The 20,248-nt window shown below is 38.2% G+C and overlaps 1 protein-coding gene across 5 annotated transcripts; it reads right to left on the bottom strand.

The window, feature by feature from the left end:
* Positions 1-316: 316 nt before the first annotated feature.
* On the bottom strand, positions 317-18,591 carry LOC105693904 (kinesin-like protein KIF12). 5 transcript variants are annotated; one of them, XM_025746195.2, is made up of 17 exons: positions 14,564-14,774; positions 14,277-14,445; positions 10,476-10,738; positions 4,954-5,046; positions 4,752-4,830; positions 4,324-4,536; positions 4,106-4,243; positions 3,877-4,018; positions 3,703-3,797; positions 3,491-3,632; positions 2,670-2,788; positions 2,474-2,578; positions 2,256-2,385; positions 1,963-2,188; positions 1,731-1,881; positions 1,424-1,644; positions 317-1,269 (listed from the first exon to the last, which is right to left on the bottom strand). In XM_025746195.2, exons 3-17 carry the CDS (start codon positions 10,727-10,729, stop codon positions 786-788), a joined length of 2,592 nt encoding a protein of 863 aa, XP_025601980.2. In that variant the 5' UTR covers positions 10,730-10,738; positions 14,277-14,445; positions 14,564-14,774; the 3' UTR covers positions 317-785. The 5 variants fall into 5 exon arrangements, with proteins under 5 accessions (XP_025601980.2, XP_048507524.1, XP_012269567.2 ...); XM_048651567.1 differs by lacking the exon at positions 14,277-14,445; XM_012414144.3 differs by lacking the exons at positions 14,277-14,445; positions 14,564-14,774 and adding an exon at positions 13,477-14,253.
* Between the last annotated feature and the right edge of the window lie 1,657 nt (positions 18,592-20,248).

Below are 20,248 nucleotides of genomic sequence, written 5' to 3' on the forward strand. Positions count from 1 at the left end.
ATGTACGCGAGACCGCTCTGTGTGTGCGTAAAATCGGGCAATTTTCGTCAGCGTCATCTGCTAGTGAGGCGGAAAAGCTCTTGCATATAAGGAAAAGTACATAAGCATACCCCCACCACGCTTTCCGCACTTCTATTCCTATCTACACTCAACGGTCCGATCGACCGCGAAAATTAATTTAATTTACGCCAATCATGACGTTTTATTTCATATATGTATCTTTAAAATGAGAAGTCACCAGAAATTCATTTGTATACAAAGTGATTCGATGATAATATTCAAAACATTCATCAGAAACAAAAGCGCAATGTAATAATTATTGCACAATATCACCCTCTGTATTTTAATTGTTCAAATGAGTACATAGTATTATTGCTATGATTATCATATATTGCACTCCTTCATCGATTATTGCTCAACAATATCTTATTGGTAACTGATAATTGATTCACGTATCTATCTTTGTAATAAATTAAAGCTGTATTCCCTATGAACTCCGTGGTTTATGATGCCCATCTAAATGAAATGAGCGATGCACGCACTGAGTCGTGTTACATGTATTGGATAAAAATACCCCCATTCTAAAGATCAATATTACTAAACGTTGTGCACAGCTGATGGAATCTACAGCGCGGTTGGAGGTCACAATAATATCATACACTATACAGACACAACAATTATCTTCTCAACTCATCAGTATGCATCTATCTCCATTAATATACTATTTTCTATCAACGCCCAGGCTTAGGAATTTGTTGAATCTGAGAAAACACCTACCTATACTTTTAATGTGTAACAGCTAACGAGGTAGACAAAAAGTGTGGATCATCGTCATCAAGGGAAACTAGGCTTCCGAAGACTCGATGTGCTACTCCATTGGGACCATTTATTCCTGCAGAGCCAGTTCCTCGGCGCGATCGCAACCTCCGGGTGGAAAGGTTTGGAGCCTCTACAATTTTGTCAAATTCTGGGGAAGTAATTGGAGATGAGGAACATGACGTTATAATGGGAAACGCTGGTGCGGTTGGAGCTACAGAGTCTGCGGAATTCGGAGCCGAATTCATATTCCCTTCTGTTAATGGGCCACTCAGAACCGAGTCTGCCGAGGTCGGGGTACCGTTCAAAGAATGCCCGATTGGAAGAGCTGTGCCGGTCAGAACGTCCAGAATTTTTGAGGGTGGATTTTGATTAGAAAACTTCGAGATAGGCGAGCTGCTCTTTTCTTTTGGTACTGTCGAGGTTCTCCGCAAGCCTGGAGTTTTTCTGGGGCTATAATTACATAGTGATAGGATAAAATTGGAAAAGATGCTACAGTTGATGGACTAAAGATCTAACAATTGGATAAAAATTTCACCACTTCTGAATAGTTCCTTATTTTGAAAATATCGCTATTATAACTTATTGTGCAGGTGAGTTATCTTACTGGCTATATTCAACCGGCGAAGATGTTTGTTCCGGGCTATCTGCAGCGATTGCGTTTCCATTATCCCAAGAGTTATTTCTCCGATGATGGCTTTTGTCCTTATAAGCCTCTACAATGTTATTGAAACTTCCCCCAATTCGTCGCTTGTCTAATTCCTTCAATACCTTTTCAGGCATCCCGCGAGCTAGCGTAGAAGTCCCTCTTCCACCGACAGAAACCTCCTGTAGATAACAGGATTACACGCGACGTATATTTCTATCATCTCAACTGGCTCTCCAATTGAATAATCTCGAAATTTTTCGCTCACCTTCGCGATTGTGAACGTAGGAGCATTAGGATCCGAGTTGGGATTCGTCCAAACATTCGTAGCTCCAGGCGCATCATCCGCATTCATACCATTCGCAAGTTCTGCTGAGTAACTGGGTCTCGCCGGAATGATGGGAGAGCGACAGCAAACGCTGTAGAAAATTTCAGCGATTTCATAAAAGTTAAATACCGAAAAACAAAAAAAAAATCCGAAAAATTAGCGCGATACTCACGAATTAACATCTTCCAATTTCTTCAATAGTCTTTCATTTTCCCTACAGACTTGTTCTTGGTCACGTATTATTTGATCCCTCGTAGCATAAAGCTCGGCATTTTCTCTTCGAAGTGCCTCATTTTCATTTATATAATCTCGAACTAGTTGTCCGAGTTCTGGTCCCTCAAGTTCCGATAATTTGTCGAGATCTACTCGGGGTGGTGTTGGAAGCGGTCGTCTTTCTCCTGAAAAGGGATACAGCTTCGCTATGATGAACTATTTCACCTTCCAAACGTTTCCCAATTTTTATACCTTTAGATTCGACGCGCGTTGCGCCAGAGGAATCACCACCCAAATTTAGCGCAACACGTAAATGATCATTCTCCGCCTGTAGCGCACCGACTTCTCGTTTCAGGCTAAGTATTAAAGCTTCTCTAGGATCCTGAGCGCATATAAATGAAAATCGAAAATGTCACGTAGAGTGTAAGCAGTCCGAAATACAATCCGGACCAGCTAAAAGTTAGACATACCATAACAACGATCGGCTTTGTGCGAATCTTTTTAGCACGTGCAGCGTAACGCAGAGTATTTATAGTCTCGCTCGCGTTAGACCTCGCCGGAGAAATACATGCAATCTGGAACCAGGAATGAGATATTTCTTTGAGTTAAATCTTCGGCGTATTCCGCGGTCCAGCAGACCGGTACGAAATTTATGATTAATCTCACCATAAGCGTGACTCCGTTTCCTGCAAGACTGTCGGCCAAAAGTTTTGTCAGTTTGCTATCTCGGTACGGAATATGTCCGGATTTTTTCTTTCCATCGCTCAACGAAGCGATACAGTATCCTGAAAAAAAATCTTATGTCTAATGCAAACTTTAAAGTATAAAATACTGAAAGTTTGAAGGAAAGATGAACTGAAATCTCAGTGGCAATTCCTATTAGCAATGAGTAGCAGGCAAGAATTCGCAACAATTTCGAACTTGTGGCTTATATGTACTTTTCGAGAGTGTCATGCGAGTAGTTGAGAGGGTTGTATAAATCGATAAAAAAAAAAAAAAAAAAAACTCCCCGTGCCGAAATACTTAGTGAATGATAGATTGGCTGTAATTGAGAGTCGGTTCAACCGTAACAGTTCTCCACATCAATTATATGTTTCCCTCATAGAAGTTCGAACTTTGCGTCATTTATTATTTCATTGCTTTGTTAATAATTCACCGAATGATTCACAAATGGAGTAAAAAAATGAGATTCTCAATCTCCCGATCGTTAACCTACGGTAATAATGATGAGTTTATCTACTTTTACTTTTTTATATATAATCAACAGTAGTTCAGAGAGAAAACTAACATCTGCTGGCAACTCTTTCAAACAAGTAATTGGGTCAAGCTAACAATAAGGGAAGACTGAGGCTTGTGATAAAATCACGCGATCCTTCAACCAAAAAGTCTTTTGTAGGAACACAAATGTAGAAATCTTTTTGTATGACTCTCGGTGTATTATTAATTAATCTTCCGTTAAAAATGAGAAACCAATTCATCCAACTAACCCAGCACCATCAGACTTTTGTTAATGTTGTTCGCTTCCTCGAGTGTTTTTCCCTCGCTTTGAGTCTTCTTCGTCATTTCGCTACCCGCGAGATCCACAAAATTTATCTTACCCTGCTTCGAAATGAATACGCCATTTTCCATCTACAGACAAAATAATCAAAAGAATTCTTCCCGATTAAAGATTAGTCTTAAAAAAGATTATCGAACCTACCTGCTGTTCGGAAGTGATATGCACAGTTAGTATTGTGTGACTACGACTCGAATGATCGTTCATGTTGTGAAATCCGACAGATCGATTTCTCATGCCTGCAAACAGTATAGGGGGATGCAAAAATAAAAAGCATGTTTCAGCTGAAGGGAAAAAAATATCGATCGAAAGTCAAACCTTCTTCCAAAACGGCCAGCAGGTCGTCGAGTTCTTCGCACTCCACGGTGAAGAGGTTTTCGACAAAGAACCCGCGAATTTTTTTGCTCCATCTTACTGCGAGAGGTTTTCTACTAGATCCAGGATTCAGGAGATCGATTACCTGTCGAATATAAAATATTCAATGGATACTTACAAAAATGGGCACGTGTCGAATGTTAATTTATCAAAATTCAGGTAACTCGCCAACCTTTTCGTTGTAAATTTCTAGAAATGATGCTTTCAGGATGAAATTGCACGCCTCTCTTTCTTGCAGTAACTTGAAGAGATAAACGAATGATCGAAATACTAATCCGTGACCTTCGGAGTAAGGATTTGGTCTACTAAACTAAAAGTAGTAAAAACTATTGTCAATTTTTACCGAAATTATGATCGCAGTGAATGAAGAAAATTTAATTTTTTGCGCACCAAACCTGGAGGCCCAGTCAAGGTGTGCGTTTTTCCACTTCCAGTTTGTCCATAACAGAATGCGGTGCAACTAAATCCCTCAACTGCCATTTCAATGAGCTTTTTGATACCGGAATATTGGAGAACATCTTCTTGAATCGCTGCCGGTTCAAAAACAACGTTGAACGAATAAACCTTAGTTTTTTTATCACCACTGTTAGGGATCGCATCGCACTGTAAAGCACAAATATCTGTATATCGTCACGAAACTATTCAGCTCACAATCTCACAAAATCACATTTGATCTCGCTAAACATGAAAAATGGGAGCTAAAATGGGCTGAAACTACTGATCGCTGATTTCTACTCGTCAAAGAAAATATTTCGTCAACATCTCCAGTGAAAGAAAATAGATCTGCAGTATATCAAATCTAAATCGAATCAGCTTACATGAATTTGTCCACTTCCAGGAAATTGAACTCCAGACTCGTCACCAGCCTTAATCTCTTTATTACTGAGTGGACGAACTCTGAAGAATGGGAGATAGAAAATTATATTGTGAACGAATTCGCCATTTTACGTATATGGCATTAGCTATACTTTGCAAATAATTCGATGGATATAAAAATAGGAAATAGAAATACAATCACACCTTACTACCACGTTAATATTATCTTCGGGGAGTAGTTGGTGAGTGGCAATTACCCTCTTGTCACCTGCTTCATGTCTTTCGATGCTCCCCGTTCTGTTGAGAAAAAAATTCTCATTTAGTTATACGAATCAACGTGTAATCATTAGTAAATCACGTCATGCATTAGTTGCAGTAGGAGATACTCCATCGAGTATCTATTTACTTAGTCGCTAATTACCCTGATAATGAGTAAAAGAAACAGGAAAAATGGTGGTTTGAAAAAATGGGCTATATCTGTTCGTTAGAATAACATCGCCTAATTGTACGACGATTTTTTTACAGTAGTTTTGAGAGTAGCAAGAATTGAAAATAGGTTTCGGGTGTTGGGGAGTTTGAACGATGCAAGAGAATGTTTTAGTCCTGAATTCTATCCACACAGACAACAGGAACTGTAGCCAAGCAAGTCCGGAAAATCGAATTCAATTTGCTTGACGATAATTCAAGGCAAAAATATAGAACGGTGAATGGTTAATCCATCACCCCGCAATTTCCTACTTTTTTACGTATTCTATTATCATCAATGACTTTCGATTTCTTTTCGTTTGATTTTACATGATACCGTTGCAATTTGAGAATTCAACTTTCTCAAGACACATGTTTACTGTGCAGAAATGAATAATTTGAGTGATATCGATAACGATCAATTGTTACGACGAAACGATCCTAACTGATAAAATGGCAGGAACTTGCGTCACGAAACTCAGAATATAATCTCGATAATTAGATACAACATACCAGATAGGTGATCACGTAATTAATTTAGGATGATTCATTACATTAAAAAAATTCCTTGGCGGACGCAAGTTTAAGTAATTGCAGTAAATCATCAATTATGAAACGCTCTAATTTCGAACTGAAGTGTCAAAGTTAATATTGATGGTGCGTGAGCGTTTATAGTTTCTTATTCTTCACTCTTTTCGTGGGACTTGATAAAAATTCGTTTGAATACGTCTGTACATATTTACTGACTGAAGCCTCATTCAATTCAAATATTTGAGAGAGGCCTCTGATTGAATTTGTGAAATCATTATTCACTATTTGCAACGGTACTGTGAATAAAGTATTCATAACCGGGGGTTGTAACTCGTGATGTTACGGTTATACTTACCGCTTAATTATCATCTAATAAAAAATGGATATCTTTGAAAGAGCTGCAGGTTTCGTAAAGAGGTCAGGCTGTCAGTTCTCTGTAGCTAATGACGTCCATTAAATATTTGAAAAGACTCAAAGTCAATCACAAAGTGTCTGGTCTTTATACCTATACTTCTTTCTATTTCTTTCCCCTATTCCACCTCTACTTCCACAGCTTTGGCACGTATTTCTCTTTCAGACACCCCCGTACATACAGCGCAGATCTAATATATTGTACACACTGGTAAATCGCGTGTTTCCCTATTTGAATCGTTCGGTTGCCTAATACTCGTTTCGATTAGTATTTGTTGGCAAAATAAAAACGTGCCGAAATGAAACGTTCTTCCAGTTCTGTACATAGTAATGATTCAGAAAGGATCGTCTTCGTTCCCGACCTTGATAAAGTATTGAAAAAAATTGCCATTTTATTAGTAAATCCTGCACAAAGCGCGGCGGGCCCGGAGCTCCGGCCTTCGATTGGCATGAATCGCCATCACGTCCCTTCAGCATTTTAGCACTGCTTGTTGCTCAATTTAATAATTTGAGCTTCCAGTATTCCGGAACGAATATTTTCAACTTATTTGATATTCATTTTCCTTTGAATTATCCAAAAAGTTTTGACCTTCCGCAGGAAACTTTCTCGCACTCGGATATATGAGTATAAAGGGGTATCTACATAATCTTAATTCAACATTCACGTGGCTTTGCAGGTCCTAAGAACAATGTTGGCGTCCTAGCAGCCATTTTATTCATAGCTATATACATCATCAAATAATCAGATCTATTCGATCTCCCATGCGGGGGGTTGACGAACGTATTCCATTAATACCAGTTTAATGTTTTCAGCTTGAACTAATAGTTTCCGTAGGACTTCACGATATGACGTTATACATAAGTACATATGTACATATAACGTATTACACACGTATGTACGTACGTACGTACATTATGATACATTACTTTCGATTACTTTTTAATCGTAGGGGTAGCAATTATTAGCGATAAGCCAGTCACATGCATCAGCTCACAAACATTTTCAATGTGAAGACCCACCTGCGTGGTGATAAAAAATATAAAATAAAATGAAAAATAACTAAACAGGTAAATACAAAGCAACACCAACGGCAAACCATGTATGTCTGGCGACGACTGGGTTTTGGTATATTACCTAGTTGTACATACAATAATGTGTATGCCTGTATACCTATGTATTACAATATCGAACACGGTCTAGAAGCGACGACGAGGAGTCTCGCAATCAATAACGATATCGATGTATGAAACTTACACAATTTCATCACCCCTATATAAATTCACTCGTCTATGAGGAACTTATGTAAATGAGATATACATAAACTGACGACGTCCAACTTTTACTGCACCTGCTGAGCACGGTTATACGTGAACTAGATTGAAAAAGGGTGTGCAGGTAATTAGGTGTCGTCAGACAATTTACTTTGTTTTCTGCTTCTTTTAGAAACTTTCCATACATTTTTTGAGCATGCACAACGAATACATGTGTATCACTGTATGAGGTGCTCGTCCCGGACAGCATTTTATCCTCGACCCGGATCTAATATAGGTAGTTCGTATTTGTATTTATGTCATGAGCTACTTGTATTACAAAATACTTAATGGCTGAACAACATGTGAACATTCGAATACTCATAGTTGGGTATAGGGTACAGGTGTTACAATTTTCATTTTTTTTTTCATCGTTATTTCGTTACTTTTTGAATTTCTCAAATTCAATGTTGTTTGTTTTTTTTTTTTTTCGATTAATACAGTTTTTGCCAGTTGGGCAATGACTCTGATTTGTCCCGTCACGCTTTCGTTTTTTCTAACTTTTAAGCAACCTTGTGGGTAAGTAATAATAATGAGGATAGCAATAATATACTGCACTTGGGAAACTTTGCATATAGTTTAAAAGATCAGAAGTAGATAATCGGTTTAGAGATAGTGCCACGAATAACTGCACCTTAATACTACTGCAGCTAATGTATTGTGTAATTTGTACATCCGGGGAAATTGAAATCGCAGGTTACGCGTAAATTTGCTACGATGCATTTCTTTTTAATGTTAACTTTTCCCTTCACGGAGACAGTCGCATAATATACGACTCATTTTCTAATTTGAACAAATTTAGAAAAATTTGAAAAAGAAATAAAAATCCATACATTATTGAACTCTATTTTACTAGAACGCGGGTTGCAGTATGAATCGAGTTACTCGATCTACATGAAAATCAAGGTAGAATCATAATTCCTGATCGATAAACGTATTACAATAGTCGCATCCTAGTCGAACACGTGGTGTACTTGTATATTTGAGAAGCAAACATGTACTTGAATAAATATAATCAGCAAAGTGGCAACAGGCAAAGGATGCGGTTTGTTAAAATGACAAGATAAACTACAACATTTCCGCCGCGTACGGTAGCGTGAGGTCCACTTGAGGGATATTGAATTTCCATATGAGCAATGCTCACATTGCATATTTTCCCAAGTCATTAACTGAACTGTAGCCGTACATCGTTATTTTCCTTAGACGTTTTGCTTCTTTCGTTCAATGAATATATGGATATATGTCGAGTTAACGCTGCGGTCTATCGTCGCGCGACAAGACGAGTCGTTCTCGAAACGCGGTCATTTTTAGCGCGTGGCTAACGGAAAAAGAAAATTTTCTTCCAACGAAAGAAAATAAAAAAAAAATGGCAATCTATATTTGAAGAAAATAGCTGCCGGCGTGTATATACCTAAATAATATATGACGTGGGACACCTATAGAATTACAGCGGTTGCACATCGCGATTTTCTTTGACGCAAATGCACTGGGTGCGCATCCTCTTGTTTTTCGCTGTTTGCAGAAAAAAAAAATACTCAAATTTCGACCTCGAGAATTAAACCGAGTCGGATGTACGTAATATTTATATTCCGAGGTCGAGAGGCCCGCAGGTTATTATACGATCAAACGATACGTATTATAAAAGACGCGAGACAAACGACAGTGTTTTAATTGCGATAACGTATGGGCAGGTGAAACTTAAACCCTGACACGAAAAGAGGCAATTTTTTATCAACCGCTGAAAAAATATTGAAAACGATGATCGTAGAAAAAATTAGAGTGTAGAAAATTTGAAGTTTCAATCCGGATCGGTTGGGTCGGAACTGTAGATAATAGCTGTTGCAGCTCTGCACCGCGTGATCACGAGTGCAATAATTTCATGCGTATAGTATCGAAATTCAAATTTCCAGCTGATGTATCAGAGTTTCGTTCGAATTCCTGGTAATACAATATTCCAGTTTAGTCGATGTCTCCTCATTCCCTCTTGGCGTGTGTGTGTGTGTGCGGTCACGGAATCCAGGACAATTTTGTCCAGTCACGAGTTACATTATAAATCAAGATATTTTTTATTCGTAATTTTTTCCCTCTCTCTAATCGATACGAACACCGTATCAAGGTTACGAAGTCAATAACGCTGCCCAGAGGGTCAAACACTTTATTTTAGATTTAATATCATGTCAACCCCAAAAATAAATAATAATACGTCAATGTTGGCTGTGCAATAAGATCGATACCTCAGAATGGTTATACTTTTAATAATCGTTCGTTCGGACCTCGCAATGTTCAAAATTAGCCCGTTTAAATTCTTAACTGCAGATGACGGTCGTGATTATTCTTCAAAATAGAAGCAAGGGCGAACGGAGCGTCGATTGAAAGAGGGCATCGCCCCCACGGTGTAGGTGGCAGGGAGTCATCAAGGCTAAGTTAACGAAAAGATCCAGAGGTGAAGAAAGACCTGGTCGATATTGTTAATGATGAAGAAATTGTATGCTATCTATTCACGTGATTATAATGTAAACTGTAAATATATCACATTGTTTCGATGTGAAGAGGGCAACGGTTAACCCTCTAATATCCTCCATTTAATTACAAGCAAGAAGTAATTAGAATATTTCGTAAGCCTAAGAACGTCGACGTGTGGAAACAAAGGTTAACAAGGTTTTAAACAACAAAGGTTGGTAATTGAACTAGGTCTGGTGGACAAATTTTTTGTTCAATCATAAAAGACAAATAAAAAAAAAAACTACAATAACTGAAGATAGCAGTGACTGTGTTCGAACGGCCCGCGTCAATTATTCATAAATTTAAAAGTTAAAAACCAGTGGCCAACGCACACGCTGTGTACCAAAACAGAAATTGTCCTCCATCAATTTTTTGACCAAGGGATCGATTATATTTTTCTGCCTTCGCCTATGCCACGGTCTCCAACTAATGCATGCATGATTCATAATTCGAACGATTGTACATGAAACCATCGAGCGAAATCTCCCGGTCATTTTGGTACTCACTCGCTTCCCCGCGACCTTGGTAATGTACTTTTGTTCTTCCCTTTAAAGCTAGGACTTTTTCCAGGACTGCTCCCTCGGGACCCGGTGCTTTGACTACCGGGACTGCTACCCCTTACGGAATTTCTACCACGTTTTTGGGTTTGTTGTTTTCCTTTCGGAACTTCCGGAGTTCCTCCCAAAGCCTCTTGAGGACTCGATCCCTTTCTCGAAGGACTATTGCCTCTGGAGGCCGGCGGTGTTTTGAGCAGCACCATACGTCAAAACTTGAATGTAAAAAAATGTTAACGGCTTTGGCGAAATAAAGGAGACAAAAAAAAAAAAAAAAAAAAAACGGAGGAGAATTTTAACGGTAAACTGGATTATTGAAACACAATCTACTTTTGAGTACACGGTGTTTCAAGGTCTCGTCGATTTGCTAAAAATTTATTGCCCAACTTTTACTAACAGCGGCGAGCTAATTAAATGACGCGTAAACTTTCCGATACCTCGTCGTATACATAAATATAATTATCGAATGATCGCATACGTGGACTCTCTTAGAAAGTCCTGTGTAAATTGATGATGAGAATCAATTAAAGCGATTTAATTATCAAATAAAGGCCGTCCATGTGTTTATAAGACATATTAATACAATCACTTTCCGATAAGATCTTTGAATTTTGCGACTGGTTTAAAAAGAAAAATGAAAATATACGTTGAAGAAACAAAACTTCGTCACAGTCTTAAAAGTAATGTAAAATCTGAAAATCGTCGAAACATTTATAATTACCGATATTTGATCTTTCTCGATCAAAGCCCCGGTGTGATGGATGAACAAAATTGAATTCTCATTGAATAGTATATAAAACGAAACAAAACAATAGTTATTTTATCCAATTTTCCGACATTTTGATATGCACTATTCAGTCAACGCGTGCAGCAATGAATATTCGTTGAATTCCTGGAGGCATATAAGTATGAAACGTGTGACCAAGGCCAGGGCGCGCACAATACTAACGGGGTTGAAATGGGAGTAGGCATAGAACGGACTTTGTGCGTAGAACTTGACCCCTCATCGCCGTCCCTGTGCCCCAGGAGTCGATTCGATCGAAATCGTTTCGTAGTATATTGACTAACACATGTTCGTACAAACTACCCCTAATGCAGGTACGGCCGGACATTACAGTCATACATACGACGCATGCCTATGTAATGCTCGTCGCTAATTATCCACGTGTACTCTTGATGACGCCATGCATTGGAATAACAAAACTATGCCGGAAATCGATTGTAATTTTCGTTATTTTCTTCTTCGGCAACCAATCACGTCTGGTACGGACCTCATTAGATTTCCTGATAGAGAAGATCCGAGGGCCGTTGGAGTTTTTTCGATTATGGGGTCGAAAATCAACATTTTTTTAAATTGAGTTTTATGTATTATTCTTGTGTATTTTGAGCTCAGGAATCCGAATTCAGAAGTCAAATTGATCTATTTATGAAATTGATCAAGTTATCGCCAATTTATCGATCTAAAAATCGAAAAACCAAGGATATGTCCATAGGATTCATTCCTAATTTAATTCAATCGATGTATTTGTGTTCCTCACGCAGAAATATGTAGGAAAAGCATTCTGGAATGAATTGTGCAACGTCTTTCCATTTCGTCGCGAAAAAAATCGCCAAGATGTCAAAAAGGCCCCATGTACATACATACACATTTGCAAGGGAAACGCATAAAGCGTATATCTTCTAGCAAAATATAGAGAAGAAATTTCTGCACAGGAGAAGGTGTAACTAAATGTCTTGTTGACGTATGCTGGTAGTATAACCCGTTGCCGTTAAAAATAGTGTTTCAATAGCAACCAGATGCTTTTAGAAAAAATATTTTCACTTGTACACTATACACACGCTTGCACCACATTCAATTTGTAATTGTGAGTGTGAAGACTTTCAATACACGCTTACCGCTCGCTTGACTTTGAAATTGTTTGGTCGAGGTTTTGACCTGTTATTCGCGTTTAGTCTGCTCATGATATATGCATATACTTTTGATCTAGCCTTGATCGAGACCATGAGTGAAAATTTTCAATATACGCGAATCAACAAAGTGGTTTTTATTTTTCAAAAGAATATCCAAGTTTGGCATTTAGTATACAACATTTGAGATCGAAATAGAAGACGATAGGACAGGAAGGTATATCTAATTTAGTTGAAACGCCGAATTTCAAACCGCCAACTTTTTCATTTGCATATTCTATTTCGCACGGCACACCCGAACGGACTATCGTCACGCATATATTTTTATTTTTTTTTATTCCATAATTTACATATGAGAGAAACTATATCCTCAATAAGTACCTTTTTCATCTTTTTTTTTTTTTTTAAAGATCCATTTTTATTGGCAGACATTTTGAACAACCTGCGAGTTTAAAAAACAAAACACAGGGGTTGAAACGCGACGTATAAACGGAGAGCGAAGATTAATTACTAGAGTTTAGCTTACGGCGGAGAAATTTCATCTTCCAACAAGTTGAAAATACTTTTAACTATAGTGCAGCTTCCGATTCCTGATGAATTTCGCACTCAAAAAAAAAAAAAAAAACAAGTAGGGAATAGTTTTGGTTTCCATTAGGATAACATGTAAAAACATATCAATTATCATAACGGAATTTATAGTACAGAATATGGCGATGGCATCGCGTGTAAACTCACGACCTACACCAGAGACGAAATGACAAAGAAATACAAATGCCGTAAATGTATGTCGTGTGCATGGAATCTTAAAGTATTTTATTGAAAGGGCAACGCCCATCGTGAGCCTCAACAGACGCGGAATAATAATTTTTCATCACCGTTACAAACGAACAAATAAATGAATAAGTATTTCCAGGGCCCTATCTAATTACCGTGTTGTTGTCCGTACAACAAAAGAGGAACACGCGGTAAAACGTTAAGCTCTTTCAAGATAGTTTTTTGGGTGCACCTTCCGTAAAGAAAGGATGTATAATACCTGTTCATATACCTGTATTACTTTCAGTGAAGTAGGTATATCTACACCTATAATACACCTTTCTTCGGCTGGCATTTTCCCGCCTGTCCTCGATCATCGCGATCTCGTCGATCCTCGTGATCCCCGGGCTGTAGGTAACCTCAGGGCGAAAGTGAGTGGTCTCCGAACGCGGTGTGTATGGTATACGGTATGAAGAGACCCAAGGAAAAAGAAAAAAAATTGAAAAAAAGGAGGAGTTCTCAAGAATACATGTACATATACATTACACACGCATATACATCACACGCATATCCATGTATATACTGTGGTAATAGAGAAGGCGAGTTAGAGGAGGACAGAGGGATGCTCAGGGCCGGTTAAATCTTCTTCAAAATTTGTCCGATGCGAGACGGTTCATTATTTTTCCACCTTAAGGACACCGATGTATCCATTTGTAAAATATTTTTTTTATGCAGAATTCTCTTTTAACTCGCAGGATGAAATCGATAGGCAAATCGCGGCTATGGTCTGGCACACGCTTTGGCTTCTCCATGTATAATGTAACGGAGGAATCACGGCGTGCCATTTCGATCGAGAAATGTATAAGGCTTTCGCAGCTCTAGTTTAAACCTATCGCACTAAAAATTCAAAGTGTCGCGTCTCGCCAGACAACGGGTATGCATGAAAAAAATAAATACCTAAATATATTGCTCGACGTTTACTAGCAGTGGGTATAATTAGGGCCGCAGGTACATACAAAGGTGATAGTTCGCTAGTTCGAACTCTCTCACATGAGCATATTATTTATAGGTGTATAAATAATCCTACTATACCTCTGCGCACAGTGCTAATCGCGTCAGGTTCATTTTGTCTAGGTACCGTACCGGATAAGCCTCATGTGTTTCTATACGGATTCTTCCTGGTCTTCTGGTAATCATCGATAGACCCGGCGCAACAATAATCCCGACGTACACCGTTGTGAAAAATTCACTCCAAGAGTATCTTGACGCCCGTAAAATGTGATGCAAAAAAAAATTTTTGATCGACCTACCTGATAGGGCACGATTTTTAAACGGTTCAATCGTCAACGTATTACATTATACCGTCTCTTTGATCTTACCCAGTCGATTTTCTTCTTCTTTCGCTTCTTTTTTCTTCTTTAACTTTTGTTTCTCTCGGGCAGTTGAGATCTCGATGGGGGCGATTGAGGGCTCGTATATAGGCCTTCCGGATTGTTTTACAACCGTGGCCCTTCGGGTCTGGATTAGGCCTTTAGTTTTATAGGGGCGGCCCTGAAGAGGCACGAAGAAGAGGAGGACAGGTCTCGAGTTCGGCTGAGTCAAGCAAAAGCGTGTAGGCAACCGGCGGGGCCGACTGCCGTACGGGGTTCTGCATTTGCTCTCTGCAGTCAGTCGCCAAACGATTCTAGGCCGTTTCGTGCGCGCCGTGAAGACCATCAACGGGATTCTCCATCTAGGATATCGTTTCATATAAGCTGCGTTGGTCATCGGAATAATTTTATCTCCGTTGTAGAAAAAGAAGAAGAAAAAAAAAACAGACAAAGACTTAATAAATAAAAAAATCGGCATCACCTTCTCTCATAGGTACGATCCACAGAAATTTTCTCTTTGTACAGAGTTTCATCAGTTTCTTCAGCCGTCGTACTGCGGAATAAAAAGAAAATTTCTCTTCGAGTGATCAACGTGTTTGAAAAAAAAATAGAGTAGAAAAAATTACAGATGTTTTTTCTATCGAATATAATTATTTAACGAAAAATCCCGTTGACTGTACTCAGTGCATGTGATATTGTTTTAAAAAGAGATAATAAATTGTTCAAAGGACTCTGTTTAATTTTTTGTTTATTTTCGTATACAGCTTGTGAAAAAATAATAAGATACGCAAAAAGGGATCCGAAAACTTCAGATTAAATTTCAACGTTAAAACCGGCTGTTTGAGAACGTGAGTTTGCTATGATATAATTTCATCTGTTTAATTAAATTTTATTGTTTCCTCCAGATACACGTATGTATTTTATTTTTCCTATGCGTTGTGCAAGTAACAGCAAGTGTTGTCTGTTACCTTCTACTCAGGGATCATTAGCATACAATAAAATTCTCACTTTCCACCGGTAATTCGAATCATAAATATTATGCGCCATTAGTGCGGGAGAATCGTTAATAAGGATCGCGGTATCGATTCTAAAAAAAAAAAACACATTCATACAGATATCCTAACAATAGAAGTATACTTTTTCTTTACTTGTTTCTTTTTGGCTCTGGTCGTCGATCTTCCGATCGATATTTTAGTCACTGCTGCAGCTTGATTTTATTGCGGGATTAACCTTTAGCTCGTTCCTCGCGGGTTGTCCCACTCAATTGTCAAAGATCTGCATCGCGGAGCGTGCGAACGAATACTTATCTCAAAATATAAAGGCACGCGGGGTGACCCTCTATAGGTTTGACATTTACGATCTCAAATACCTCCCCTACGTACGTACGTACTACCTAAACACATGTGAATATCGCGCACACATGTATACCGACACACATGAAATTCGTGGCCTTTCGCTAGACAAAATACAGGTGTACAGAGTTCATCTGATCTGGGCATTCAGTTAATACTGAGGCCAAGAGCCGAAGAACAAAAAAAAAGCATCACTTTTTCAGTTTCTTTTTCTAACGGAAACCTCTCAATTTTTTCTCTTGGTCTTCCGTCTTTCGATAAATATTAATCTTTGTTAAACGACTGTGACATTCAGCTTAACTTTGTTTCGGAGAGAAACGACTTATTCATTTTTTATAGGATATAATCGGTCGATTTATATTTCAACGGTTTGTGACAACGGCTGAATTATTCGACGCCGATCAACCGTGATATGGTGTTGACCAAGATGTCATTGGTCTTTCAAGGTCAATGCGGCGTATGGAACCATACGACTAATAATAGTTACGTACCTACATACCTAATGTACCAACACTACGTACCTTGGAGCTTAATTGTCACGTGCTGATGCAAGCATGAAATTAACACTTCGAACATATTACGTTTGTCTTCGTATTTAATTGTAAGTTACATACGTGCGCACTGCGTAGCAGAGTCAAGAATAATTTTATGAAGATAATAGCATCGCATTATGCGAAGGTAAAAATTATTGCCAATATTCATTGGTTTTCGTAAAGATCCCAGCGATACATGGAAATCCCACGCAACATAAACGCGGTTACGTAGCGAAGAGGATATGGATGAGAAATTCGTATCCAGTTAAAACGAAACTGTGAGCTTGCGATCCTTCATCGCGCGAACTCTCGTAAGACGTCCGTTGGGAATTTTTATTCCATTCACGGAGACTTGAATCACCGTGTGTCACGCCTTCGTGACCCGTAAGAACGGTGTGTCAGAGTCAACGATGTAGATGGTATAATATATATATGGTATATTATGATGTAATGTTACCCCGAGATTTATCGTTTCTTTTTTTCAAATTTTTTTTTTCACTTCATGGTCAACTGGAGTAGGAAGAGGCGGAGAATCTTAGCGAATCCAATTTACGATTAGCTTTATGGAACTCGAAAATAAATATGACGACGATCAATCTGAAGCGAGTAATGAACTCTGGTGATTATAAATTAAAGTTGACCGTAATTTGCTACTTTTTTTTTGTAATAATTTCATTTTACAACCAGTGCACAGATATGTGCAATACTCACGCGCTATGTTGAGTAAATTTTCACCTCGTCAATTGCTATTTGTTAACGTCAGAATATTAATTCGCTGACTCAGGAGATAGTCGCGCGTCCCGTTCACATAACGTCTGCCTTGAGGTACGAGTGAAATTTGAATTTTATTAATCATTGCGGTAAAATTAAATTCTACGGGCAACAAGCGAAGAATCGAAGACAAATCGTATCGCGAATGAATCATCGTGACTAAAAGTAAATAAATAAATGAATTGATAAATTAAACAAAAGGAACCCCACCTGCTTCTGAAGCTCGAAAATTAAAAACCTCTTACGATTTATGAGCAGAAAAAACCACATACAGTTTATAATCTGTCGAGGTTTCTTTTTTGTTACCGCGAATTCAATTTCACGCCAATATTATATTGTAAAGTATACGATGGATGTTGAATTACTGTAGAAAGAGAAAAAAAAAAAAAAAACCCCTGAGAAGGGGTAATAATATAAGAAATATAATGAAAAGTAAAAAAAACCGTGGAATTGAAACAACCTCTGACACCATAACTAACGGTTAAAATTTTTACTTTCGCAATACGGGTATGTAATAGGTACGTACTAGAAACAGAAAAAAAAAAAGAAAGGAAATATACCTATAAAGCGTGTCTTTAACATAACTGTACCAGAAACTTGTGCCCACATTTGTCTTGCGGCATTGCATGAAAATAACCGTCAAGGAAGTAGATAATTCCACATCAAGAGGGCAATGCTTCGAAAAGTATTAAATTACACCTGTGCGATTACCGAGTGTCTAAAAGCGCTCATTAAGCGCTCATTAAAATTTCAGAAAAGGAATCTTCCAGCTACTCAATTATATTTACCGATCTATAATTTTCCCAACAATTGGAAAAAAATTTATCAGAAATACTATTCGTGTCACGTGAACTACTTTTTTCTCGTTCTTATAATTTTTCTCCATAGTTATGAACTTGCGTTAATTACAGATTCGCCGATACAACCGTTTAGTGAGTCCACTGTCTGCTAACGAACTATCGTATGCACTAGGTCAATGCCTACCAGACGAGCATTTATAAATACTATAATATTTTGAAGAGTTAAGTTCTATAATTAACTGAATACGTGCGCACGTTCGCCCATCAATCAAGCCATCCATCCAACCATCGGCTAAAGTATAGGTATTAAACGATTAGAATGTGGATCTCGAACGGCTCTTGGAGAGCAAAAACCATTCGGTATGAGTTCTATTATTAATTAAGTAGAAAGTTATCGGATTTCAAGTTTGACAGGTCATCGCGTCGTACGTTCGGTATCTTCCATCCCCCCGAAAATATTAAAGAGTACATAAACCTAACCGGTTCGCGAATAGTGTAAACCGGTCCAAAATTTTTATTTCCATCGGCACACATGCGGCTGCTGGCCAACGATCGCGACCCCGCATTTCGGACCACGAATCTTTTTTGCCGAAAGAAAAAATTAAAAAACCTTAATGATTTGGAATAAATGACACGAATATCAAGCGGATCGATTTCATTCGTAAATTTGTCAATCCATAGCTATTGTTGATTCGTTTGGTGAAAATTCGATGAACATAATTGTAGAATATATACTTATGCAATGAAGAAAAAAATGAAAGAAATAGAGGTCTCACGTGAATTTCTTGTTGTAACGGTTCTGATCCCAGGGGCATGAGTAGATAGTACATAACGTATGCATGAAAAGGTACAGTGCGTACAGGCGTTGTCTGAATACCGGAAGTCTTATACAATGCACAATGTACATACACGTGCGACTTCCTCTATCTCGCGATAAAACGTTACATATATATATATACCTACCTGTACCTAGACGTAGCATACCCTTATCCTACGTTGGCAGACGGGAACCGATAACTCAATCCTTATTTGAGATCGTTACAAAATAAACCTCGGTGCGAACCATATAAATAATGGATCCGTACGTGAATGAAATTGAACGGACGTAGAGCTAGCTGTTGTAAATGGAATTTACTTTTTTTCACGGAACTTTTATCTCAACGTAAAATAAACTGGAAACGAAGAAAAAATGCCTAAGAAATGAACAGTTGAATCAACGAATCACCGGAGAAATAGAATTAGCCTGATCGTCCACGTAACAATTAATAAAATCGATGCATGATAAAAGTTTTTATCTGAAATCAGCGACGATTGCGTACCCCTCGAGTGTTTGTTTCGCAGTGAATAAGATCGCCGGCTAGCTGCTGCTCGAGTAGGTCACGTTATCTTGGCAAAGAAAAGTAATTGGCCAGCGCGAATAAAAAATAAAATTTAATCGTACAATAGAATGGACGTTCAATTTTCAATATACCACGAAATGAAATGCCTCAGAAACACGATGACGCCGGGGATGATTTTTAGTGAATAGTAAAAAAATAATTGAATTGTACACATTCGCCTAGGTCATACCGAATCCTGATGTCTAGACGGATGATGGGCAACTTTGACGTTAATGCAATAGAATTGTTTAGTTTCATGTTTCGTTCACGTCATTCCAATTGTGAAACGAGGCCACCCCCCGCATCTCTACACATTATACCGAGAACCGAGAACATTTTTCCTAGCAGTTGTTTAAGCGCCGGTTATGTACAGTTGTGGAAAATATGTGACTCACTTCGAACAATATGCTCGGAAAATTTGTGCATACTCAAGTTTTACCAGAGGTTTAATAACAACGGTAACGAATCGTTGACCACATCGTTTCTCTCGGACATTATAACGCTTCTTTTCCTTTCTTTTTCCCTCGACATCTGAGAATCGTATTAAGATTCTTCGGCCGCGATAACGCAGAGCAAAAAAAAAACTTACTTTTTTCACAACGTTTACTTTTTTTATCTCTTTTTTTTCTTTCACTTGTATTTCCATCTCGTAGATCGATAAATCATGACCACGCCTATGATGTTTTTTTCAAGAGTTTAATGAACCTTCCTTCCGAGGTCTTGCAGTGAGACTGATATTTACAATAATTGCTCGAAACAGCTGTTTTCAGATCATCAAACTGACTAGGGTAGATTTTGTTTGAAAATTCGACCTGCAATCTCAGTTCCAAATCAAAAATTATGTTAGATACGATAAATT

The sequence above is a fragment of the Athalia rosae genome, chromosome 3 (assembly GCF_917208135.1).
Source record: "Athalia rosae chromosome 3, iyAthRosa1.1, whole genome shotgun sequence".
Classification (NCBI taxonomy): Eukaryota; Metazoa; Arthropoda; class Insecta; order Hymenoptera; family Athaliidae; genus Athalia; species Athalia rosae.

What these genes read in the sequence shown, in the direction of transcription:
- LOC105693904 (XM_048651567.1), bottom strand. Translation starts at nt 10,729, where the DNA reads ATGGTGCTGCTCAAAACACCGCCGGCCTCCAGAGGCAATAGTCCTTCG. An exon ending in CTGGAAGTGGACAAATTCAT is followed by an intron (nt 4,537 to 4,751) that starts GTAAGCTGATTC and finishes TGTGCTTTACAG; the next exon opens with TGCGATGCGATCCCTAACAG. An exon ending in CAAAAGTCTGATGGTGCTGG is followed by an intron (nt 2,789 to 3,490) that starts GTTAGTTGGATG and finishes ATTTTTTTTCAG; the next exon opens with GATACTGTATCGCTTCGTTG.